This window comes from Sprattus sprattus (assembly GCF_963457725.1).
Source record: "Sprattus sprattus genome assembly, chromosome: 18".
NCBI lineage: Eukaryota > Metazoa > Chordata > Actinopteri > Clupeiformes > Clupeidae > Sprattus > Sprattus sprattus.
Window position 1 is genome coordinate 5032652 of NC_137916.1, and position 25676 is coordinate 5058327.

At 43.9% G+C, this 25676-nt stretch overlaps 1 protein-coding gene across 1 annotated transcript in view; it reads left to right on the forward strand.

The window, feature by feature from the left end:
- arhgap17b (Rho GTPase activating protein 17b) overlaps positions 1-25676 on the forward strand; it is a 38979-nt gene that overhangs the window by 10934 nt on the left and 2369 nt on the right. The window contains exons 2-18 of the mRNA XM_080857227.1: positions 2042-2081; positions 7712-7816; positions 8055-8131; positions 9056-9167; positions 9249-9325; positions 9502-9607; positions 10367-10435; positions 10722-10803; positions 11834-11961; positions 13590-13701; positions 14214-14295; positions 14848-14928; positions 15561-15674; positions 15879-15970; positions 18573-18738; positions 24001-24149; positions 24348-24785. Of these exons, the coding sequence (XP_080713353.1) occupies positions 2042-2081; positions 7712-7816; positions 8055-8131; positions 9056-9167; positions 9249-9325; positions 9502-9607; positions 10367-10435; positions 10722-10803; positions 11834-11961; positions 13590-13701; positions 14214-14295; positions 14848-14928; positions 15561-15674; positions 15879-15970; positions 18573-18738; positions 24001-24149; positions 24348-24785 (2030 nt within the window). The remainder of the gene's footprint in view (positions 1-2041; positions 2082-7711; positions 7817-8054; positions 8132-9055; positions 9168-9248; positions 9326-9501; positions 9608-10366; positions 10436-10721; positions 10804-11833; positions 11962-13589; positions 13702-14213; positions 14296-14847; positions 14929-15560; positions 15675-15878; positions 15971-18572; positions 18739-24000; positions 24150-24347; positions 24786-25676) is intronic.

The window sequence follows — 25676 nt, forward strand, 5'->3', positions numbered from 1 at the left end:
CAAAAGGCAGGAAAGGTTGATCACCAAAACCATGAATTTTTTTAACGGTACAATAGTCTAAACTCAAACTTTTTTTCACCGCTAAGGCAGGATATGACCATGAACGCGTTAAAAAGAATTCAAGACCATAATCATGTCAAAATCCAACACTGCCGCCGCTGCGACACCAATATAAGAAACTGTGTATAGGCTGTCTAAGACGTGATATCTTTTCCCATGTCGAATATGTGTCTTTGGTGCAGCGGTTAGACCTCATGGTTTGCATGCAACAGATCGCTGGTTCGACCCCCTTCGCCTCCGTACTAATTGTACTAATCTGGAGCAGGTTAGTGCTAAGAGATATGTTACTATGGTAATTTATCAGAAGTTGCTTCGCCGAACCCGATAAAGGGGCATTCTCTTTTTTTAGCCTGGAATCTAGCTCGCTAAACCGCTTAGCGAGCTACGCCGAACAGTACCCTGATACAGCACTCTGTTGTGTTGTGTTGTGTACTGACACAGCACTCTGTTGTGTTGTGTTGTGTACTGATACAGCTCTCTGTTGTGTTGCGAACTGATTCAGCGCTCTGTTGTGTTGTGTTGTGTTGTGCACTGATACAGCAATCTGTTGTGTTGTGTTGTGTTGTGTACTGATACAGCACTCTGGTGTGTTGTGTACTGATACAGCACTGTGTTGTGTTGTGTTGTGTTGTGTTGTGTACTGATACAGCACTCTGTTATGTTGTGTTGTGTACTGATACAGCACTGTGTTGTGTTGTGTTGTGTTGTGTTGTGTTGTGTACTGATACAGCACTCAGTTATGTTGTGTTGTGTTGTGTACTGATACAGCACTCTGTTGTGTTGTGTTGTGTTGTGTACTGATACAGCACTCTGTTGTGTTGTGTTGTGTTGTGTTGTGTACTGATACAGCACTCTGTTGTGTTGTGTTGTGTACTGATACACACTCTGTTGTGATCTGTAATGATACAGTGCTCTGTTGAAATGTGGAGGAACTGGAATGCCTGACAAATGCCCCATCTGAATGGAAATGCATTGAAGATATAATGCACTGTTGCGATGCTTTATATATAATGTATCTTTTATATATTGTACCATAAAACTTTGGTTTGTGTAACGAGCCATGTTCACAGTAGTGTGTGGGTACCTCAAATTGATTTCATGGTGCTGTAACAATAAGCTCTTGGCACGAGAGCTCTCTTTGGGACTCCATTGAAATAGCCAAGGGTTGTCGTGGTGGTTCCCAGTGTATTGTTTAAATGCGGTCACATCCTGTTTTCACCAAGGCTTTACCCCCTGAATCATAGTCAGTCAGCTGCTGTGCCAGAGCGAGAGAGGTTTGTGACCCGCTGGCAGCACACCAGCTCGTTCTTACTAACAGCAGTGTGCAGTGAGATACAGTTGGTCAGGAGGGACACACATAACAGGCCAAATTGCTTTGGCTCCACTACCCACTTCCAGCACCAGACCGATGACATGTATGTGTCTAACTTATCAACAGTGTTCCCCCCCTTGCCAACCCACCCCACTCCTTCACGGCCTCTTCCCAAGCTGTTGCCATAACAAGCAGTCTGGAATGCCGGGGACATGAAGTTTTGGAGAGTTTATGTTACATTTTCTTCCATCTTGGTTAGCTGACGAAGTGTAAACAGGATCAGTATGTGTGTAGCTATTGGACAGCTAATTTGGATAGGAAGGAGTTGATAGTGTTTGCTTCCAAACCATTAAAAGATACAGCAGATCAATACGGTGAACAAACAAAAGTAGATAAAGATCCTCTGTACAGGGCTGAAGGTCATCATTTGCACACAAATCGATGGGCTCTTTACCCCTGAGTCAAATTTGACATCTGTTCAATTGACCCCCTGACCCCTTCTCTCCCCTACCTCTCGCACACAATTATATGTGAGCCACAGTGCAAAACTAGTTGCACCTCTAAAATATGCCTGCAACAAGCATAGCTGTAAATAGAGCTCATATTTGTATTGTTTTAATTAAGACAGCATTAGTCATAGTTGTATGATTTATTTTGTCTCCCCCACAGAGCTGAGAAAACTGAGGTCCTGAGTGATGATCTTCTCCAGGTGACTTACCCACTCTCATTTCTCTGACATACACCACACTCTTGCTCTTTTATCATAGTCATATACAGTCTGTCTGTGTTTCCTTGTAAATAACCTGAAGTGTAAAAGACTAATGATACAAATCAGTATTCATTTACATTTATGTGTTACTTTTTCCCTTAATCAAAATATACGTGTGGTGTATTTCTTTAGATAATTTACCACGTCCATGATGTGTAAAAATACAGGATCGGTTTATGTGACTAACCACTTATGCACGCATACTTAAATATCAGAAATCTTAAAATAACAATAGATCCATGATTTTATGGGTCTGTCTAAAAGGAGTTATCTGTAGTTCAGACGCCACACATTTATTATCAGTACTGCATTCCAAATTTAATATATTGGAGAGCGTTTTCTCCCCCTCCCCTCCTCCCCAGACTTGAAGCTCTTGGGGTTGCCAGGTTGAGGACACGGAACCGACATGTACGATCATAACACGAGCTCAGCATTACATTTTGGCGATGGTAGGCGATAACGAGTCCAACACTATGAGTAGATCAGCTGATGTATAAGTTTGCAGTGTTTTTATTGTTTGCTTATTGTCAACCAGCTCATATGAATTTGTTATACTCTGTCAGAGTTAGCTAGATGCAAGGCTGGCTATGTACGTTATCCAAAGCTAAGCCTGTAATGCCAAAAACAAGCCCACTGCTCCGAAAATACGCAACTCACTGGAGTTAGATTTTTTTTTTCCAGGCCCCAATAATGATAACATATTGTTCAATTTAACAGATACTCTATAAATCATTTGTAGCCGACTTGCAGATCTCAGCTATGACGTGCCCTCACCAGTGACAAGTGAAGCCACTGAGGGCTGGTTAGGTGCCGCTGATACAAGAGGCAGAGGGCGGAGAGAATGAGTTAGAGAGAGGAAGAGGAGAAGAAGGAGAAGGAGAAGGAGAAGGAGAAGAGAGTGCAGGTCCTAGTGTTACAAGAGGCAGAGGGCGGAGAGAATGAGTTAGAGAGAGGAAGAGGAGAAGAAGGAGAAGGAGAAGGAGAAGGAGAAGAGAGTGCAGGTCCTAGTGTTACAAGAGGCAGAGGGCGGAGAGAATGAGTTAGAGAGAGGAAGAGGAGAAGAAGGAGAAGGAGAAGGAGAAGGAGAAGAGAGTGCAGGTCCTAGTGTTACAAGAGGCAGAGGGCGGAGAGAATGAGTTAGAGAGAGGAAGAGGAGAAGAAGGAGAAGGAGAAGGAGAAGGAGAAGAGAGTGCAGGTCCTAGTGTTACAAGAGGCAGAGGGCGGAGAGAATGAGTTAGAGAGAGGAAGAGGAGAAGAAGGAGAAGGAGGTCCTAGTGTTACAAGAGGCAGAGGCATGTTCTTGGGATTTTGTAATATCTCTGAGATTCAGAGTCACGTCCCTGAGACATGAGAAATTCTGTCTCACGGATACAACGGGATAGGACTGGTATGGTCCTGGTCCAAGATGCAGGGTACAGCGGGAGAGCCAGAGGAAGAACGGCAGAGCGGAGAGAGTGTCTAAAGCTGGCGAAATTTGACCACATCCAGTGATGGTCACAAAATGTAATAAAGTCTTCTAAAACAGGTATATGGTTTCTATTCGATAAGATGGATAGAAGGATGCCACGGCTTTTTTGATTTGTTAGAATCGAATATTATCTCTGATGGTCCAGTTCATTTGCTTACTTTCATGAGGGTTGCACGCTTTGTTGGAGAAATAGGCAAAGAGTGGAATCTTACATAACAGGCCAAAACACAAACAAGGTTTTGAAACAAACATTTTAAAAGGAGAACTGTAGCATTGTTGTCGTAGAACCCAGTATTTCAGTTTGGCATGTTTCCTTAATCTCTGATTACATATCATGGTCATTTTAGGATTTAGTACAGAAAATGTACCTCATATTGGTCCGTTATGCAAACTAACAACAATATTAATTCACTAACTAACTAACCAACAAAATAAGAAAACCTTCTATGTTATCTATGATTATCTCCCTCTGGAACGAAATACTGTTTTCTGATTGGCTAATGGGGTGTACATTAAGTTCGTATAGACGGACACCTTGGACGTAGTCCCAGTAGAAAAGTTAAATCGCCGTTCCATATCAATGCTCTTGAATGGTTACCATTGACAACCAACGTAACGTTTTTTTAAAAAAAATTTAAAAACAGCTCGTCTGTTCCATGTACTACTTTCTCACTACTTTCTCTAACGGGAGCACTAGGCTTCAAATCAAGAATTCATCAGGTTATTATGCATATTTAGTTTCCTAAAGATAAAGGAAATTCTAAATAATAATAATAAAAACATTTTTGGATGTTGTAAACGGGAGATAAGCGGGATAACGGCCTTCGAGCTGTACAGTTCTACAAAGATAATGGCTGCGCGTCATGGAGTTCTTTGCCCCGCATCGTCCATTATCTTTGTAGAACTGTACAGCTCGTTGGCTGTTATCCCTTACTTGTCACACATCCACGGCAGTATAGTGGTGTGCGTGTTCTGAATTATAAGATAAAGTTATGATATTGCTCATTTATTCATTCAGGAACTGAGTATGTCATAGTACTTCTCACAGAACATTACTGGTCTTCTGCTAGCCTCTATACCCCTCCCTCGCTAATCTCAGGTTGTCCTGCTTTTCCTTTTTAAGTGTGTGTGTGTGTGTGTGTGTGTGTGTGTGTGTGTGTGTGTGTGTGTGTGTGTGTGTGTGTGTGTGTGTGACTTGGACTTTGCTCTATCATTGCAGTTTGCCACACAAGAAATTCCCGTCTACAGTCCTCTTTTTTTTCTAGCGTTGGGATGTTCCCTATGTTCTCTTGGGAGAGAGCTGCCCAAGTCACTCTTGTATGTAGATTAACTCACAGAAGCACCAGAGAAAAGTTCTATGGCCAGCGGAATTTCATCCAGGCATTTTCCACCCTCTATACCCGCATGTGCACATGCTTTACTCCCAATAAACAAACAGACACGATGGGTGAATCTGCTGAGGAGCTCTCAGACTCTGCTGTCAGTGTCTGTTGATCTTCTAGCTGTAAAAAAGGGAACTAAGTAGGAATAACTTAAAACTTGTATTGTTTGATTTGTTTCCTGTACTTTAAAAGAGTGTGTACACTGAGCATTGTTCTTTAGCTCCACTTGCAGCATAAGAGTTCTGCTGTCTCCTACGAGGAACAGTAGCAGGAATCATTGCAACTATTCTCTCTAAAACTGTGATGCACCGGGAGGGCTTTTAATAAATAAATCATCTCCCTTTTCCTCTTTTTCCTTTGCGAAAAAGATATCACAACACCCCAGATTCACAAGTAGAATCTTCTGCTCAGCCTAATGATTGCATGGTGGTTCTATTCAGCCATTGATCAGGGCGTGTAGGTGAGATGGATGGATCTAGACTGTGTTTTATCATTTCCTTCAGTCATACTGAGGTGTGTGTTCTGCCACCAGCTGCTCCTCACACACACTCTGGGGTTTCCCATTGGCACTTTTGGCTGCACCGAGCATGTGTGCCAAGATCATTTGCATTTCTGTTACAAGTTGAACTGCGCCAAACTGCCCCCCCCCCCCCCCCCCTCCCCCCCCCAAACGCACCGAATGTAGGTTTAATCTGGAATGTTTGAATAGTAATTATAACAATGATGGTAAATGGTAAATTGCCCATTGACCTTTCTACCACAGTGAGTGTGTTTAGGGAGGCATTAAATTAAAAAAATAATCCTATTTTCTCATTGTGACAACTGATATGAACTTCCATCTGAAATGAAATTCCATCCATGGTTGTTATCTAGAGAACTAGCAAGCTAGGAAGATAGCCCACAGTGAATTACAAAACAGCTAACATTAATGTTGCCAAGGATTTGGGCTTAGAAATAATAGAATCAGTTTTAACTAATCGACTTCCATGATTTATGACAAAATGGGTTAAGCTGAGCTGCGAAGTGGCGAAAGCGGAAAAACGGCATAATTATCTCTCTGAGATCCTAGCTGTGGAAATAAACACATTGCGACCCCATATAAACTGTCACACTGGACTTAGAGGCTTTGCAGGGGGCAGACCTGGTTTACAAGCTCCTGTTTACTGCAGGTCCCTCAGTGACTCATCATGTGAGCTTTCATGTCCTGGCCCTCAAGCTAGGCTAGTGGATGCAGTCCGATTCAAGGCTACAGATTAGCACGAGACATGCTATCTTCAGTCATGCTCATGCAGTTGGGAATTTGATTGCCGGTCCTCCCAATCTTTCCCTTGGCTCTCTTCACGTCTCGTCGTATCCAGCGTGATGAATGTTTGGAAACTGTTGGTCCGTTATTTGCTGCGCAGTGTGTGTGCTATCTCATCACTGTAGTCTTCCCAAGTAAAAGCACACACACACACACTCACAAAGGTGTTCAAAAGCACCCGTGAACACACAAACACACACACACACACACACTCATAAAGATGTTCAAAACGCCAGTGAAAACAGACACACACACACTCACACACATTCATGAAGATGTTCAAAACGCCAGTGTGCATTTGATGCATTGGCTCTGCAGCCTGCCGAGTGATAAGAACTTCTGGCCTCCCCCCCACTGTGCTGTGCACCTGAGGGAGTCGTTACAGCCTGTCTTCCATTACTCAGACCTCCTTGCCACAGAGGAGAAGCACGGCTCTCCTCACAATGCCATAACTCAAAACAGACACCTGGCATAAGGTTTCCCCTGGTTAACACACAGGCAGATAGGAAAGAACTCAAATTGTCTACATGAATCAAGGTGTAGGATATTTTTTATGACTGAGGTTTGTGTGTGTGTTTGTGTGTGTGTGTGTGTGTGTGTGTGTGTACATGTGTGTGTATGTGTGCGTGTCTGGGGGGGGGGGGGGATTTGAATGCAGCTGTGTAGAAAAAGGGCCTGATGCCCTGGAAACAGCAGTGGTGGGCTGAGGCTGAGGCTGAGGCTTGGGAACAGAAAGAGTTTTTGAGGCTTTGGAGGAAGGAAGTGGGCAACAGACAGACAGACAGACAGACAGACACGTGGCAGACACAGGAAGCCAGGACTCCGTGCCAAATGTCAGATTGGAGCTCAATAACACTGTCGCCTAGTTTAGGTGTCAGTTCTAATAGTCCAACTGGAGTTGGCCTTTTTATCTATGTAGAGGGGTTATTTTCGTCTTTTTTAAATTGAACTTGGATGGCAGGGATTTTAACTGTGAGAAGGCACAATGCTGTGAGTTTCGCTGAACTTGTCTCTGTCAAACCCACATTCACTGCATGCATTGGGGTCTAGAACTGTTCTGTAAGACTTAAGCAGGGCTCAGGGGATAGTTAATGAGTGGTGATCCATATTATATTGAAAGTGACGTCAATATGAAATTGTCCTTCCCAGCAGCACACAGCTATCTAAATTCTCAATCAAAATGACTAAGCCTTGAAGAGAGATAAAGTTCTGTGTGATATTCTGCTTTGTTCAACATGGATCTTAAAACATGAAAGCTCACTAGCACATAGATGTCATTCCATGTAACATTGGTGAAATATTGAATATTTTGAATTCCTCATGCCCTGATTGCTGTTCATGTGTGTGTGTGTGTGTGTGTTTATTTGTGTGTGTGTGTGTGTGTGTGCGGGTGTGTGTGTCTCGTTCTGCACTGCAGATTGAACGTCGGATGGAGACGGTGCGATCCGTCTCACACAATGTCCACAAGAAGATGCTGGGCTGTCTGCAGGGTCAAGTTGGGGCTGACATGGACAAGAGACATGTAAGATCCCAGAGGACCTCTGATGGGGCCTGTTTCCATGCCTCTGTACTAATCCTGGCATAATGTGAAATAATAGGCAAACTGACAATCACAGTGACTATACTGTTTTACAGCAACAGTGTCTTTCAACTCTCCCTGACAGAAGAAGAATAGTGTGACAATCACAGTGGCTTCTACTCATGTGAAGAGGGAATAGTGTTTGCATTTTTTAACAATGTCTTTCCACTCTTCCTGGCAGAAAAAGCTCCCCCTCACTGCTCTTGCCCAGGTCATGAAGGATGGAAGCAGCCACCTGGGCGACGAGTCTCTGATTGGGTGAGTCTGATCGAGTGGGAGCTCCCCACCTTCAAGCAACACAAATCTCTGTACTTCATTTTTTGTGAAATTGTGTGTCTGTGTGTATCTTGCTTTGATACACTTGTGTGGTCCTCACATCCACTCTGACACATGCACTGATAGACCAATCAGGCCGGGGTGCCTGGAGACTGTCCAAGTGAATAAACATGCTCTATTTCTCAGGGCCGAGATTAAACACGGCTGTGAACTCATTCATGCAACTATTTCTCTCGTATTGCTGTAATAGTTAGGAGGAGAGGTATCTGTTGGTTATGTAACAGTATAGATATAAAACGTATGTTTAACTTGGTAATGTTTGAAAATGAATGTAGTATGTAGATGAGGAAGTAATCTACTTGGTTTAGTGTATAGTTTCTGGCAACCGGGATATGTGATAAGTGAAACATTCTCTCACTTCATATGAAGGCAAACTTCGAATGTGTATTTTACTGCTGGCCTTCCCTCTCACCTGACTTTTAAATTTCACACAGCACAGTGTAGGGGTGGAGCAGGCACAATCATTTGGTCATCTCTGTGGACTAGCCACTCAACAGATCTGTGTACCACAGACCAAGTGAACAGAGCTGTGACCACAAATGCACACTGCAGCTATTAGACCACAGTTGGGCTGTGGCTGGAGTTTGTCTGGGTGATGGTCAGTAGTCTTGGAGATCTGGGAGGATGAGGAATGAGATTGACAAAGAACTAGCTGAGGAATGGATCTCTGCATTCCAGAGCATGTTAACAACACCCTCTGTGTATGACCCCACCACCCTGAGGAATGTTAGCATGAATGATAAGGGCTTACACTCCTTGGCTGTTAATATGTCTGTGTGTGTGTGTGTGTGTGCGTGTGTGGGCGTGTGTGTGTGTCCACGTGTCCGTGTGTCCGTGTGTCTCCAGTAAGATGATGGACCTCTGTGGAGAGGCTGAAGATAAACTAGCATATGATCAGAGTCAACATGAAGTGCAGATTCAGAGAGACCTCCTGGATCCTCTTAACCAGCTTGCAGAGGTCAGTCCTTATGCAACAAAAGCGTTTCTGCATCCCCACGTGGACACCATATAAGTGTTTAACCCTGCTGTGTGCCTCCAGGTGGACATTCCCAACATAATGAAGCATAAGAGGCAGCTAGCCAAGCTGGTTTTGGACTATGACTCTGCTAAAGCTCGGTAACTAAGGAACATTTTGACTCATGCCAGCAGCACATTCTGAACTTCCCTATATTAAGCAACATTAGTGTTTGAATCAGTGCTGCATGACCATCCAAGTACTAATTGTTTTTCTGTTTAGCTCCCATAACAGCATTTTTTATTGTGGTGTTTAACTCTTGTGGATTGTAATTCAGGTACTATCAGGCCTCAAAGTCAGTGGGAAACCATGCCTTGGCTGCAAAGGCAGACTCCCTCAAAGATGAGATGGACGAGGCCCATAACAAAGTGGAGATATGCAAGGTATTCAGAAACATCATTTCTTGCCTCTTCCTTTCTTAATCCTCCTATCCCTGCCTTATCCATCTTGAGCCAGAGAGGGTATGACGAGGAGATGACAATGGCTCATTCCTGAGAGACCCTCTCAGGAATCTGATGAACAGACTCAGACAAAGCCCACTATTATGAGATGGTCATGAAAAAACAAGGGTCTGTTCATAAATGCCACTGGGATCAGATTCAGAATGAGTTTAAGCCCAGAAGGTTGTAATGAATCAAGTGAGATTTTTGACTAGAGAGCCTGAATCCAGATCAGAAACGATTCATAGGGATTTGTGTTCTGGACTTGGAATCTTGCCACCAGCCACAGGAGGAAAGCAAGGAACCAGACAGGAGCTTTAGGGGGAAGTGTTCTGGTTCTGCTTTGTTTACATGATGCACATAGTAGGCCATAGGACTGGTCTTACCAGCTCCTTCTTGTAAATGGATTGCCTGGAGCATAATGGAACCATGATTATCAAAATGTGAGTGCTGCTGTAATTGCTTTTTGCATATGCACATTTTAGATTTGCTTTATTAACACCCCAATCACACACGGGCCAGCTTATATATGGATCAGGTGTTGAGTTAAATGTGCATGTTTTGAGTTGCACGTTAAACTCTACTTTTGCTATACGGACAGACAGGCAGGAACGTCTAGAGTGTTTGTTTCAGTATTCTATCCTGACAAATGTATTGAATTCATCAACTGGCGACTGAAATCATTTGTATTTTCTCACACAGGATCAGCTGTCTGCAGACATGTACAACTTTTTCTCAAAGGAAGGGGATTATGCCCGCTACTATGTCATGGTATGTTAGTAGTGGGAGCCATATGATTTCATTTTGCTGGTTGCCTCCAGGCTAGGGGATTAGTTATACAAGCCTGTAAGGACAACTACGTGTTTGAAGTAAATGATGATGTACTGACGTGTAAATGTAAAAAAGGTTCAGAGTTCAAAGGTCAAAAATAATGTAAAGAAATTTAATTGAAAAACCTGTACACGGGGATTACCCTTCCGAACCTCCGATTTAGCAGTTTTTCTTGGGATAAGAAATGCACATGGAATTTGTTTTGCGGTTGTTTTCTTTGTTTCAGTTGCTAGAGGCGCAGGCTGACTACCACAGGCGATCACTGGCCATTATTGAAAATGTCCTGCCAAACATACAGTCCCAGCAAGGTAATGACATCAGGGCCACAGAACAGTCGCTGGTTTTACAGGCATCGTTAGGTCTGCTGCTGCTTTTTATGAACTCCAGTGATCAGATGCCAACTGCTTGTCTACTTCAGAGAGTCAGGCGAGGCGTTAGCCAAATGTAACCATTAAGGGGGAAATGAAATGTGACACTGCGTAATAAGTCTAATAATTCTACTAAAAAGCCCATTTGTTCTGATGCAAAGCAGATCCTTCTCAGATTGCTCCCTGTCAAGCTGATTTAAAGATAAAACACCGACTCAGTAATGTTTTACATATGGAATGTGAGACTTTCTTAGGTAAGAGCATTTCAGTGTGACTGATTAACCTGAGGTGACATCAGTACTACCTAAATGTCATGCACTCCGGAAATGAAAACTCATGTGTAAGAGAACGCCATTATGTCATCACTCTGAAAGCATGACCCGCTAAAACCCTTTGTTAGCTTATGTGGAACAAGTAAAGCAGTAGACATAATGTGTTTATAGAGGGGATTGATCAGTTTCTTTTGAGTGCTTTAATTGGGTGAAACTCCACTTGTGAACCACCTTCACATGAAGGCTAATATAACCTGCTGCCATTGTCATCCCTCCTTGAGTGCCCATCAATCACAACATATTTGAAATCAATTTGGCCTCCTCTGAACTATCTCCATCTCCTGCTCATTAGCAGACATTAACAGCAGCGAGAGGAAGGTGCTCAGAACCATGAGGGTATTGCACTGTGCAGTGGGAGGGGGTACTAAGGATTGGAGGATGGATTTAGCCATTTCACCATATTTATTTTTTAGTTGATGTCAAAGTCCTTCACTAAATCCATGACAAGGCTAGAAAACATGAATCTAAAGGCTAGAAAACCATTGTTCAAATGTTCTTGGAAAATTGACATGAAGGTTTGTAGGTACAGTATGTAAACAGATTAGCTCAAAACATTAGATATGTTACTGTGTCTAAGTTCCTGGTGGGCAGTGCACCCTCTGGAGGACAGGCTGTGATGCTCTCTCCCCTTGCCGTAGACTCATGGACGGAGCAGCCGGCGTTCGGCTCCCCCCTGGAGGACCACCTGAAGCGCAGCGGCAGGGACATCGCGCTGCCTGTGGAGGCCTGTGTGATGATGCTCCTGGAGACGGGGATGAAGGAGGAGGTGCTCCACAACCACACGCCTATCTGCAACACATAGCTTGTGTACTGTACATTTACATTTACATTTACATTTAGTCATTTAGCAGATGCTTTTATCCAAAGCGACTTTCAAGGATGTAAACACAATTTACATTTACACTGCACATCAGGAGACATTAGGAGTTCAGTGTCTTGCTCAAGGAGACTTCGACAGGAAATCGTACTAGCAACGTTCTGATTACTTAACTATTACTAAGCGACTTCTATACTTCCTGTACCACTGTCGACCCCGTATCGAATGTGTAGACACATACGATACACATAGAGACAAATATGAGCAGTTACACTTTCAGTACCCATCTAGAGTACACAGCATGCAGTGATACATACTCAGACACACCGAGATAGTTAAACTCACAGTTATTCAGTACATACCCGCACATGAGTGTAATAACAGAGCATTCGTACAAAAAACACTGTCTACCAAAATACAGTACCCCTTTTAGCATACAAATGTACATCAGGGGTCGAGAGCGTTTTATGAGCGCTGTATTTTATCACAGGAACTCAGGGCTGTTCTTGGCCTGCTTTGGTCTCATGAGTCAAGAAAGGATTTCCACCCATAAAATAATTCCCAAATATTCCCTTTTTATCTTTTACATTGAACAGTCATCATTTACTGTTTCTGGCGAGACACACCAGTCTGTCTGGGTATCACTTACATGAAGAACAAAAAATGACGACCAAAGTCAAAACGCTTATACATTTCTGGAACTACAGGCTCGGTTACAGAGGTATAGGGAATTGAGTTTCTGGACAGGGCGACATTTGAGCCAAGCCCTTAAGCCTTGTAGTTTGAGCCAGGAACCAATCCTGAGGTAAATTCTAGACAGGCTACAATAGAAAAAAGGGTTGATGGGAGTTTAGATTCCTGACTTGCTTGTTAAGAGTCCATTTGAATACACAAAGAAAGGCTCAACATGTTTAAAGAGGCATCTTGAAGCTTTTGGCTACAACTAGCAAGCCGAGTAGCTTAAAGGCAACATAGTTGTCTAGCAAACAGCAATGACAATAACATTTCATACTGATAAAAGCTAGCTAGCTTGCTTGATACATTATGTATTATGCTGTAAAAGCAGTTTCAATTGGATTCCGACCCAGAGCGCAGAAGGGAATAGTTTGGGCGGCTAGTAGGGACAACATGTGTGTTTTTTTCTGTCTCCTTCACAACACAATAAACCTTTAAAATGAATTTGATTGTGATATTTACACTAGCTACCTACAAAAATCCCTTTAAAAAACTAGTGAATGTAGATTTAACCAATAAGGGAAACATTAACAAAGCAAGACGTGAACAAACTTTAATCGTGACAGAACATACTGTTTCAACATGCAGTATTGGTATAACTAATATCAGTCAGTCAAATCCTCCTTTTTCACCTCTAACCCAGACCACTGCTGCTAACTATAGATATGAAAGGAGATGATCATTTCCCCTCAATTCAGGCTTGTCAAAAATAGTTCTTTCCTGCCAAAGATGTGAAAGTGTTACAGTCAAAATAGTGTCTGAGCATGAACCACTTTGCACGTCAACAATAAGTGTGTTAACTCAAAGTGGGAATTGGTTGTTCCTGAAATTCCAATGTTCAGGGACTCTTCCGGATCGCAGCGGGGGCCTCCAAACTCAAGAAGCTGAAGGCAGCGCTGGACTGTTCCACCTCCCAGCTGGAGGACTTCTACTCTGACCCCCATGCTGTGGCTGGTACTGTCCAACTTTCCCTACAACCTGTAAAATACATTCTGTGAAATGAATAGCAGAAACTTAAGTGAGGTGTACCCACCATCTTTGATTATGGTCCTGACCACAGGAGTGGTTCTCCATGCATCAGCCATCCACTCTGGGTGTTGTGGGGCTCAGTAATGAGTTGTTGTGATGGGTTCTGGAGCAGTGTAAAAAGCTCAGACTGTTTTCCTACTAAGCAATAACTATCACATAAATAATCAAACCCTTTGATTGTAATAAATGACACTGCCATATGAAATAGCCATTACCCCCAGTAGTGACACAGTAAAGGGTATTGATGGCCAGGGAGTGGTTCAAGAAGGCTGGAGAAGCATCCCATTTCCATTGGCCTAAATACTCAGAAATTCCACATCAGCTAGCAGTCTCACATTTGATCAAGCTTTTATCTCTTCATTAGTTGGTCCTCATCCCCTCTCTCTTCTCCTCTCATCCTCTCTATGCCTTCTCTCTTTTAATGGTCGCGTCTGCAGGAGCCTTGAAGTCTTACCTGAGGGAGTTGCCTGAGCCACTCATGACCTTTCACCTCTATGATGAATGGACCCAAGCCTCAAGGTAAACCACATAAATCCAGCATCCCTTGAGTCCTGCTCCAGTGTGTATGTGTGTGTGTGTGTGTGTATGTCTGTGTGTGTGTGTGTGTGTGTGTGTGTGTGTGTGTGTGTGTGTGTGTGTGTGTGTGTGTGTGTGTGTGTGTGTGTGGGTACATGTGTGTGTGTACGTGTGTGTCTAGTGTACGTGTGTGTGTGTGTGTGTACGTGTGTGTGTGTACGTGTGTGTACGTGTGTGTGTGTGTGTGTGTGTGTGTGTGTGTGTGTGTGTGTATGTCTGTGTGTATGTGTATGTGTGTGTGTGTGTGTGTGTGGGTACATGTGTGTGTGTACTTGTGTGTGTGTACTTGTGTGTGTGTGTGTGTGTGTGTGTGTGTGTGTGTGTGTGTGTGTGTGTGTGTGTGTGTGTGTGTGGTCGTTTGTGTGGTCGTTTGTGTATGTTCATGAATGTAGCATCAGACATGCATTTGAGAGACTGTGCCTGAAAACCCCACCTCCCTTTCTCCTTCTCTCACTCTCTCTCTCTCTCTCTCTCTCTCTCTCTCTCTCTCTGCAGTGTGCCAGACTCAGACAAACGGCTCCAGGCGCTATGGGTGACATGTGATAAAATGCCAAAGCACAACTATGACAACTTTAGGTGCGTATGTATGTGTGTATTGGACGTGTTTAGGGTGCTAATTCCTAACAGCAGAACATCTAAAATGTCAAATCTATCAGAAACACCATTTACCGTCTCTTTGTTCAAATTACTGATGCTTGTTATTTCAACTTTCTTTTTTTTATTGAGAATGGTATCCAAAGAAAGGTAGTCCCAGTCAGTAGACTGCTGTAACACTTCTGCCTCAAGCCAAATGTGTTGTTAAAAGCATTGTGGACATTACTCTGTAGCTCTCCATATCTAGTTGTATTAAAACAGAGTTGTGAGAGGCCTTTGCCATGGATTGGAAGAGCCAAATAAACGTCTACAACTCTTGCCAGAATCATATGGAATCATGACATGACCCAAAAAATCCTGGCTTTGAAGAGGGGACTTTTTTTTCATGTTTATGCTTTGCGTTTTGTTCCTGTGGGACTCTTGTAAACCCCAGCTCTGTCTCGTGCAATTTCAGCTGAGATATTTAGTCAAAACAGTCAAGTGCTTTCATTAAATGGCACATTGCAAGTAACCAGATGTGTGAATGATGACATGATGAGTGATTCCCAGGCCAACGTGGCTTTTGGCCCAGTCAGTGTCTGACAGAACTGGAAAAGTCATTTTTGTGTCTTCAGGTATTTGATCAAATTCCTGGCTAAGCTTGCGCAGGAGAGTGATGTGAACAAGATGACTCCTAGCAACATCGCCATCGTGCTGGGACCCAACCTCCTCTGGGCCAGAACAGAAGGGTAAGACTGTCTGTGGAAAGAACTGTGCAAATGTCAAAATGATACACCACACAGAGTGTGTGTGAGTGTATGTGTGTGGCTGTGTGTGGGTATGTGGGTATGTGGGTTTGTGCATGCCTGTCTTTCTGCTTACGGTCATCCATGGCTTGCAGTGTGTCGTCACAGAGTCTCGGTCATTGCCTCATCTGTCCTTTCTCCCCTCAGATCCCTGGCTGAGATGGCAGCTGCAACCTCGGTCCATGTGGTAACCATCATAGAGCCCATCATTCAACATGCCGACTGGTTCTTCCCTGATGGTAGGACCCGTCTGCTTCAGAAATCTCTTTCCTCTGTCCCACCTCTCCATGGAATAATTTCCCATTGAGCATAGATATAGTTAATAGATTACTCTCGAATTTCTGCTGGAAATGAATGCATGGACAAGTTTTTCAAGATCAGCCTGTGACATGAAACCTCTTAGTTTTGAAATGTTTTTTAAATGGTAAAAGGCTGATTTAGAGATGGATTTTATATGTTGATTGAATGACAGGTCACTATCTAGAATGACACCCACATTTTTAACAATGGCCTTTGGTTTTAGTCCTTTGGTGTTAAGAAATTCACTGACCAGGTGTCTGTCTCTTACTTTTCCAAAGACAATAACTTCTGTTTTGTCACTATTAAGTTGAAGAAAATTAAGAAACATCCAGTTATTGACCTGATCTATGCACAGATTAAGTGATTCTAGTGGGCTAAGGTCATTGGGAGAAATTGCTAAGTATAATTGAGTGTCGTCAGCATAGCTATGGTATGAAATCTGATGTTGTTTGATAATTGCCCGAGTGGGAGCATATACAAATTGAACAACAGGGGGCCTAGGATCGATCCTTGGGGAACACCACAGTTTAAGGGGATGGATGAGGAAGTGTAATTGCCAATACTGACATAGAAACTTCTGTCTTTGAGGTAGGATTTGAGCCAGTCAATCACTGTGCCCCTCAGACCAACCAGGTGCTCAAGCCTGTGGAGCAGTATTGCATGATCAACTGTGTCAAATGCAGCACTTAAGTCTAATAAGACTAGAGCAGTTGTTTTCCCACAGTCAGTACTTAGCCTTATATCATTGAGTACCTTAACAAGGGCGGTTTCTGTGCTGTGATAGGTTCGGAAACCAGACTGAAATCAGTCTAGACATGAATTATCAGTTAAAAACTCAGTTAGTTGGTTAAAAACTATCCTTTTTAAATTATTTTGCTAATGAAAGGCAAGTTAGATATGGGCCTGTAGTTGTTATATACAGAGGTATCCAGATTCCTTTTTTTAATAAGGGGTTTTACAATGGCTGTTTTTAGGGACTTTGGAAAAATGCCAGATTGTAGAGATGTATTCACTAGTTTCAGTAACTCTAGGATTCTCGAATCAGCCAAAACTGTGCTAGGGCCAGTCTGATCTACAAAGCGACATTAAATTGCTTGCAGATTCAGGTGGGTTCACCCAGGCTAGCACAAACACACACACACACTCTCACACACACACACACCCTGTTATTGCTGTTTTGTTTGAATTTTTATTTATTTATTTATTGTATCCATCAATGTGTTTAAAAGATACTTAAATACTAAAATAATTTAACAGCACACATGTGCCTAAACATGTACCTAAACTCGTAAAATCCTTACATTTTCTCGAAAACCAGTAGTGGATGGAGGATGGAGTAGAGTAAAAGTAAAGCTCCGCTTATGGTAGCCTGACGTGTGCCTCCAAACAATTTTACCAGTCAAGGCGACTGAGATCAATGGAGACGGTCAGATAATTCCCGCAACCCCTAGCGTTCCGGCAGTGAACTTAGAAAGACTCCATCAAAGCGCTTGCATGGTCACAGAGTTGAATACACAGAGTACTATAACAGAACCCTAAGAGTGACATATTAATCCAAAATTACTCTTAATTGCTCCTGTAAGGCCTCCTGTTGAGGGGGGGTTGAGGGTGGAGGGGTATCTGTAAGGTCGGATATTTAAGCATCTGTTGCAAGATGCAATATTAAGGCTAAGTGGGACACTTTCTGTCCAGATATTGAAGATAAAATGAAGTGATACATTATTGGCTCAGTTATTACATTTTCAAAGTTTTTTTTTTAATGCAAGTCCAATAACGTAATAAGTTATTACGTTATTGGCCAAAAGTAATTATGTTATTGGCCAAAAGTTATTACGTTATTGGCTCAGCTACTTTATTACATTATTGGCAGTTTATTACGTTATTGGTTTTATTACATTTAAATTATTACGTTATTGGCCGTTATTACGTTATTGGCCGTTATTACGTTATCGGTTGCTACAGTCCCTCCTATCGTTGAGTGACCGGGCCTGTGTGCACAGTAGGCATGACGCAGGCCAGTGGGTAGGGAGCTGTGCACTGTGTAAATCTCAATCCCAGATATCTTAACAGAAGTGCTAATGTAAGCACCCACGGGTGTAACAAAGACCATCTTTTTCCAGTCTTCTCTTGGTTTAGCCTCCTTTCAAGCACGGCCACTTCCCATGCTCAACGTTACTGGTTCGAGTCCTGTGCCAGACAAGGCTTCTCTAAAGGCATGCCTCATAAGCACCTAAGGCCAAATGCACACTTCCTGTGTTGTGTGTGCATAACTGCTGCTTTGCAGAACTGCGGCTTGGTTGCTTTTGTGTATTCACAATGCTGATGTGTCTGCTGCTGTCTGGTTTTGTCTATTTTGTTGTCTGTTTCTGCTGACAACTGCTTACCTCACACGTGAAAAACAGGCTTAATGCCAAAACTCTACATGACTCACAGCTGCATGCTCTTACCTGTTAATACGGCTCTGAAATGAAGATCCACAGGTAACGTAGCCGGTGTGCAAGATGCGTAAGCAACGCCGTTTTTTTTTGTATCTGTCTGCAGATGTGGAGTTCAATGTGTCGGGCATGTTCAGCGCACCCTCGCACCCCAGCAGCCACCCAGGCTCCCCAGGCCCCCTGGACCCCGAGGCAGCGTCCTCCCTGGAGCGTCGGCGGCCAGGCAGCCTGACGGGGCCCCCCGAGGGCAGCGAGAGCCCCCGCAAAGACAGGTACCCGACCCAGCCGCGGCTGCGCAGGCAGGACTCGCATCCCGCCACCAGTGTGTCGGCACTGTACACGGTGGCCAACGAGTCCATAGTAGTGCGAGAGACCACCGCCACCCCTGAGCCACACGTGTGACCTTGCCGTGACCTTGGTGTGATCTTTGACCTCTGCCTCTGTAAAAGAGAGGGTTTTTAAGGATTCTGTTGGCTTGTTTGTTGATTGTGTCCTATCGACCACTGTAAACTATATGAAACACAATAAAAATGGAGGTATCTTTTACTCCCAGTTGCTGAATGCTATTGAAGAGAAGTCATTAATTTTGGAAAGGTTTATGCATGTCACATGCTTAGTCCACTATCAACAATGCTGCCTGTTAAAGCTTACAGTTTTGTTCAGTCAGGGTTGAAGTTAGGCTTGACTCCGTCAGTACGGGTGATGGGTGCAGCCTACTGTAAAACATCAGTGCAAAGGTTTATGACTGTAGTACATATTCATGAATCATCCCTCTCATTGGCTAAACAGATTAGATAGCTAAATATCAGTAAGGTAGAAGGGTTTACATTTTAATAAAATTTAGAAAGGTTGTATTCAGGGCTGTTCTTTTGACATCATCAGAAGTGTCAGAAACTTGCACCCACTTGAAGGAGTTCAAAGGTCATAAAGTTGAAAGTTCGATGTTATCATGTGGTCTTAAAGTCATGAGTCATGGTTTACAGAGGAACATAAACTTAAGCAAGTCAGGGAATGTTGCAATTCAACATTTCTCTGTCAGTGTTATACTGGCTTAGTGAACACAAATACAGCCGCGGAAAAAATTAAGAGACCACTTCAAAATTATCAGTTTCTCTGGTTTTACTATTTATTGGTATGTGTTAAAGTAAAATGTACATTTTTGTTTTATTCTATAACCTACTGGCAACATTCCTACCAAATTTCAAATAAAAATATTGTCATTTAGATCATTTATTTGCAGAAAAATGACAATTGGTCAAAATAGCAAAAAAGATGCAGTGTCTTCAGATCTCGAATAATGCAAAGAAAACAAGCATATATTCATTTTTAAGCTACACAATATTAATGCTTTAACTTATGAAGAGTTCAGAAATCAATATTTGATGGAATAACCTTGATTTAAAATCACAACTTTCATGTGTCTTGGCATGCTCTCCACCAGTCTTTCACATTGCCGTTGGGTGACTTTATGCTACTCCTGGCGCAAGAATTCAAGCAGCTTGGCTTCTTTTCATGGCTTGTGACCATCCATCTTCCTCTTGATCACATTTCAGAGGTTTTTTTATGGGATTCAGGTCTCGAAATTGGGCTGGCCATGACAGGGTCCTGATCTGGTGATACTCCATCCACACCTTTACTGGCCTGGCTGTGTGGCATGGAGCATTGCCCTGCTGGAAAAAACACTCCTCAGAGTTGGGGAACATTGTCAGAGCAAAAGGAAGCAAGTTTTTCTTCCGGGACAACGTTGTACTTTGCCTGGCTGAGGTTTGTAAAAGACCATAAGGATTGAACCAAAGCGGACTGGAGGGTCTCCTAGTTCGTCTTCTCTGATGAGTCCAATTTTCAGCTTTGCCCAACACATGGTCGTCTGATGGTTAGACGGAGACCTGGAGAGGCCTACAAGCCACAGAGTCTTGCACCTACTGTGAAATTGGACTCATCAGAGAAGCCGAACTAGGAGACCCTCCAGTTCACTTTGGTTCAATCCTTATGGTCTTTTACAAACCTTAGCCAGGCAAAGTACAACGTTGTCCCGGAAGAAAAACTTGCTTCCTTTTGCTCTGACAATGTTCCCCAACTCTGAGAAGTGTTTTTTCCAGCAGGGCAATGCTCCATGCCACACAGCCAGGCCAGTAAAGGTGTGGATGGAGTATCACCAGATCAGGACCCTGTCATGGCCAGCCCAATTTCGAGACCTGAATCCCATAAAAAAACCTCTGAAATGTGATCAAGAGGAAGATGGATGGTCACAAGCCATGAAAAGAAGCCAAGCTGCTTGAATTCTTGCGCCAGGAGTAGCATAAAGTCACCCAACGGCAATGTGAAAGACTGGTGGAGAGCATGCCAAGACACATGAAAGTTGTGATTTTAAATCAAGGTTATTCCATCAAATATTGATTTCTGAACTCTTCCTAAGTTAAAGCATTAGTATTGTGTAGTTTAAAAATGAATATGAGCTTGTTTTCTTTGCATTATTCGAGATCTGAAGACACTGCATCTTTTTTGCTATTTTGACCAATTGTCATTTTTCTGCAAATAAATGATCTAAATGACAATATTTTTATTTGAAATTTGGTAGGAATGTTGCCAGTAGGTTATAGAATAAAACTAAAATGTACATTTTACTTTAACACATACCAATAAATAGTAAAACCAGAGAAACTGATAATTTTGAAGTGGTCTCTTAATTTTTTCCGCGGCTGTATGTCCAACCACTGAAAAACTTGAGTTAAGTAATAATTTACCACCGATATTCAATGCATTCTTATATAGGCCTAAAATGATCTTAAAGATCTGACTTCAAGAAGATGTTGAGGAGAACCATGATTTGTGTCGTGCGGTTTCAGATATCAATATATCTATGTATCAATATATTAGTCCCTTGATGGCCTATGACGACCTAAACCATTGCCTCAAGCCCACTGCATATGTGTGAGTCTGTGCTCAGCTTGTGTCAGCTTGTGTTGCTGTCGTGGCAGTGGTAGTTGTGTGTCCGTCCCACCCCCCCCCCCTCCAAGCACTCAGGTGTCCTATCTGTCTTATCCTCTCTTGGGTGTGTTCTGTTTGTGTGGGGTGGGTCTGTACTGTTGGCATGAGGTGTATTTCTTGGTGTGTGTGTGAGTGTGTGTGTGTGTGTGTGTGTTTGTGTGTGTGTTTCTCACTCTCTCCCTCCGCACCTCTCCTCTGTAGCGTCTCTAGCACACAGCCCGAGCCCACGTGCCGAGTCAGCAGCTCAGTCAGAAAGCAGCCACTCGCCTTGCCGCCCTTCCAGCCTCGGCTGCCTTCCTCCCTGGAGGCCGTGGCCGTGGCTGAGCCCGAGCCCCCTGCCGCACTCAGCCACGTTGAGGCGGAGGCCTGGGAGGGTGGCCAGGCTGGCCTGCTATCGGCTGGGGCTCTAGGGCTCCAAGCTGTGCAGCAGCAAACTGCTGAACAGGAGAGCAGGTAAGGAGGTCCTGCTTGGCCCTGATTGGCCCTCCGGTGGTGGTGGTGGTGTGTCTGTCAGTCGTCCACGGCCAGGAGCAGAAAAGATAACGTGTCATTCCAGTCTTTGTCCCACCCCGTGACTTTCCAGAACACCCCCATCCCTCAGGAGATGTTGATAGTGGATGAGTCATAAAGTTTCCTTTTGCTCCCAATACCAATCCGGCTCCAGCTTATGTCAAAATAAAGGAATGGACCTCAGTAGCTCTCTAGCTCACAGTTATCTACTTACTTTCATTATCAACACCAGCTTAAATGAAAAAGAGCTTGCTAGTTAGCCATTGATGGTCCAGTTTTTTTTTTATAGCCCAGTGATCGTTGATTGATACAGACTCCCATTGATCCGCCTTTGGCCCTCCCTCTCAAGATCTTATCCAACATTGCCCCTCCCTCTCAGGATCTTATCCACCGTTGGCTCAGTCTGCCCTCTCAGACATGCCCATTGATCCACCATTGGCCCTCCCTCTCAGGATCTCACCGCATTGGTTCAGTCTGCCCTCTCAGACACGCCCATTGATCCACCATTGGCCCTCCCTCTCAAGATCTTACAGCATTGGTTCAGTCTGCCCTCTCAGACACGCCCACTTAAAAAGATGTCATAACTGGTTGGATCATTTATCGAATCATCGACCCCCTCAATAAGATCTCACACTACCGGTTATTTTAGTAGTACTTAACTCAGCCACTTATGAACGTCACATCGTTTGTCATTTAGGGTCTGTTCAAAAACTCTTAAAAGTAACATAGTCGTCTTACTACCTAGGTGTCTCGTCAAGACAGGTGTCTTAAAAGAAATATTTGTACGGGTAAAGGTATCTCAAAATCGTTGCGAACGGCCTTTTAAGATAGCGTGTATGATAACATGTGACGTTAGTACGCTATCTTTCGCAGACTAACGAGCTAATGTTAGAAAGTTGGCTGACTGACGCCTCGCAAATCACATCAACCATTATTGCTGGTTACAATAACGGTGTTATCGGATAGTGCAGTGTCTATTTCTCGGTAACTTTTGAAAAATCTAAGTGAGAAAACGCCGAAAGATTTACATACAAAACACGACCATCAGCAGAGTTTGGTCCGTCATCTTGGTTTACAATTTGCAGTTGCCGGAGGAAGGTGGCGCACAGGTTTATGGGTAATACCGTTACGCACCGATTTTAAGGTTTCTTATAAACCCGGAAGAGACAGATTAACAGATTTCAAACAGTCCTTCCTTCTCTTAAGAGAGGGAAGGTAGTAAGACAGCATTCGACTTCCCTTTCCTGCTCCTTCCTCTATTGTAATCCGTTATAATTTAACATTTATATTTATTTTTAACATGTCACAATGTCCGCATGAAGAACAATCATCAAAACACCCAAAACATTTGCTTACATACATGTGAATGAATGAACCCAAAGGGTTGAAGATAATGAAATTCTCAATGGCAAGTTGCATAGTATCCACTGAGTCTCTCCCCATCCTGGTCCTCCATGACCTCGGCCTCCTCCTCCTGCGCCTCTCTTATTCCTGCGCCTGTCTTCCTCAGCTTCGGCTGCTCCACTGTAAAACTGCTATCCACTTCCCTTCAACTCCATGTGTCTCTGTACGTCCTGCTGCATGTGTGTGTGTGTGTGTGTGTGAGTGAGTGATTCGGACTCTCATGACGTCCTCATGTGCTCTGCCTTGTCACTCCATCCGTATCTGAGTCACTTCTCCATCACGCTCTGCTGTGGGGGCTTGATGTGGGCCAGACTGCATGCCTGCAATGAGCGACTCCAGTGATTGAGCATGACTGTTACTCAGTCTGTGTGGAAAATGCATACAGTACATGTCTATCTAGGATCCTCTGGTGACTCTGTCGAAGCATCTATTTCAGTATGCTTGTATTTGTATCTATGAAGTGATCATGTCATGCTGTGATTGTATCATATCTGATACATAAACACAGTGTATGGGACTAACACAAACCTTAACCGCCGTTTGCCGCAAAGCATGTAGTCTGACCAGTGGCAGTCTATGTTGAAGCTGTATATGTTTGATCATGCTGTGTGTTCTCCTTCCTCGTCTCGCAGTGTGGGTAGCCGGGAGACCTCCACCTTCACCCCCACCTCCACCCCACAGCCCCAGAGGAATGGACCACACGGAGGGACTTCAGGGCAGTTGAGTTTGGGCCCCCCAGCCTCTGGCTCCAAAGGGCCCAGTCCCCTCTCACACCGCAGAGGTAAGTGAGACAAGTGATGCTGTAGCATTATTTTAGAATACTACTTGTGATCTCCGTTGATGTTTCATGACACAAGATTGTATAAGATGGGGAGGGTGTCTAAGCTATTAAGTGAATTACGGTGAATTGCAACTTTGACACATAAAATTGCAGTTCAACATTAAGTCCATGGCTCTGTGTGTTTGTCTGTGTGCACAGGCACAAAGAAGCAAGCCCCGGCTCCTCCCAAGCCATCCCAGGCCAGCAGTCAGGCCCCTCCCCCCTCCCCCACCTCTTCAGCCTTTCCATCAGTCACTCCCTGCAGACCCGCCCCCAACCCCTCCTCATCAGGACCCAGCCCCGCCCCTCAGCCTGTGGCCACGCCCCGCCGACAGTCCAGCTCCCAGCCCCCTCTGCAGGCTCCCAACCACCCGCCCCCTCAGCCCCCGCAGGGTGGCAGTGCTGAGCCCGAGCCCTCTCCCCCCCACACCCCTACCCCTCCAGGCACCCCTCCCAATGACGCGGGCCCCCAGACTGGCTCCCTCCCCAGGCCCAAACCCACTCCCACTCCCAGGCCCAGACCCCGGCCCAACGTGCCACCGCCACCAAACCCGCCCACCAATGGAGTCTGGAATTCATCCTCCAAGATCATCACAGGTAATAAGATGAGTGATTTTTATTTTAACTTTTATAAAGTTTTAACATGGTTGTATATAGAGTGGGGGAACATGAGCCATCTTTCACTGAAGTCACCCTACAGCTAAGGGAATATGAGAAAGAAATAACACTAATACATGCAACTCAGGTTCAGGAGGAATTTGTCTACAGCTCTGAAACTAGAAAATAACACAACCTGAAGACCTTATCACGATTATCTGTATAATTGTTAACTCTGTAGCTAACCCTAGAGGTAACCAAAAACTATGGCTTCATAACTATGGAGCCTCTATCTGTTCGTCTGTATCATCTGTTCGTGGCATGGCCGCTGTTGTGCTACATCTAATTGTGTGAAAAATCACAGGAGGTGGGTCAACTTACCCACTGGCTCATCTTACCCCACTCTCCTTTACTTATGCATGCTTGTGCAGGCGTAAAATTGAAACATTTACAGACAGAAACACCCCCCCCCCCCCCAACACACCACAAACAGTCACATACTCAAATCTGTATGCATACACACACTGGCCCAATTTGGAAAGAGGTTGTGGTGGACTCGTGGCATTTTTTCAGTTCTCCAGTCAAAGCGGAGGCTTTTAAAATGGATCCAGCTGCAGGAAGTGGGCTGCATTGTGTGAGGTGTCTGGTTTCACTGGTCGCTGTCACGTCATCACTTCCTCATTATTGACCTCTCACTCTCACGCCTTACTCTGGACTCTCTGGTCCTTACAGTCCCTACAGTACTTGTTCTTCTTCCCTCTGTCTGTCTGTCTCTCTCTTGTTCTTCTTCCCTCTGTCTGTCTGTCTGTCTGTCTCTCTCTTGTTCTTTATCACTCTGTCTGTCTCTCTCTCTTGTTCTTCTTCCCTCTGTCTGTCTGTCTCTCTTGTTCT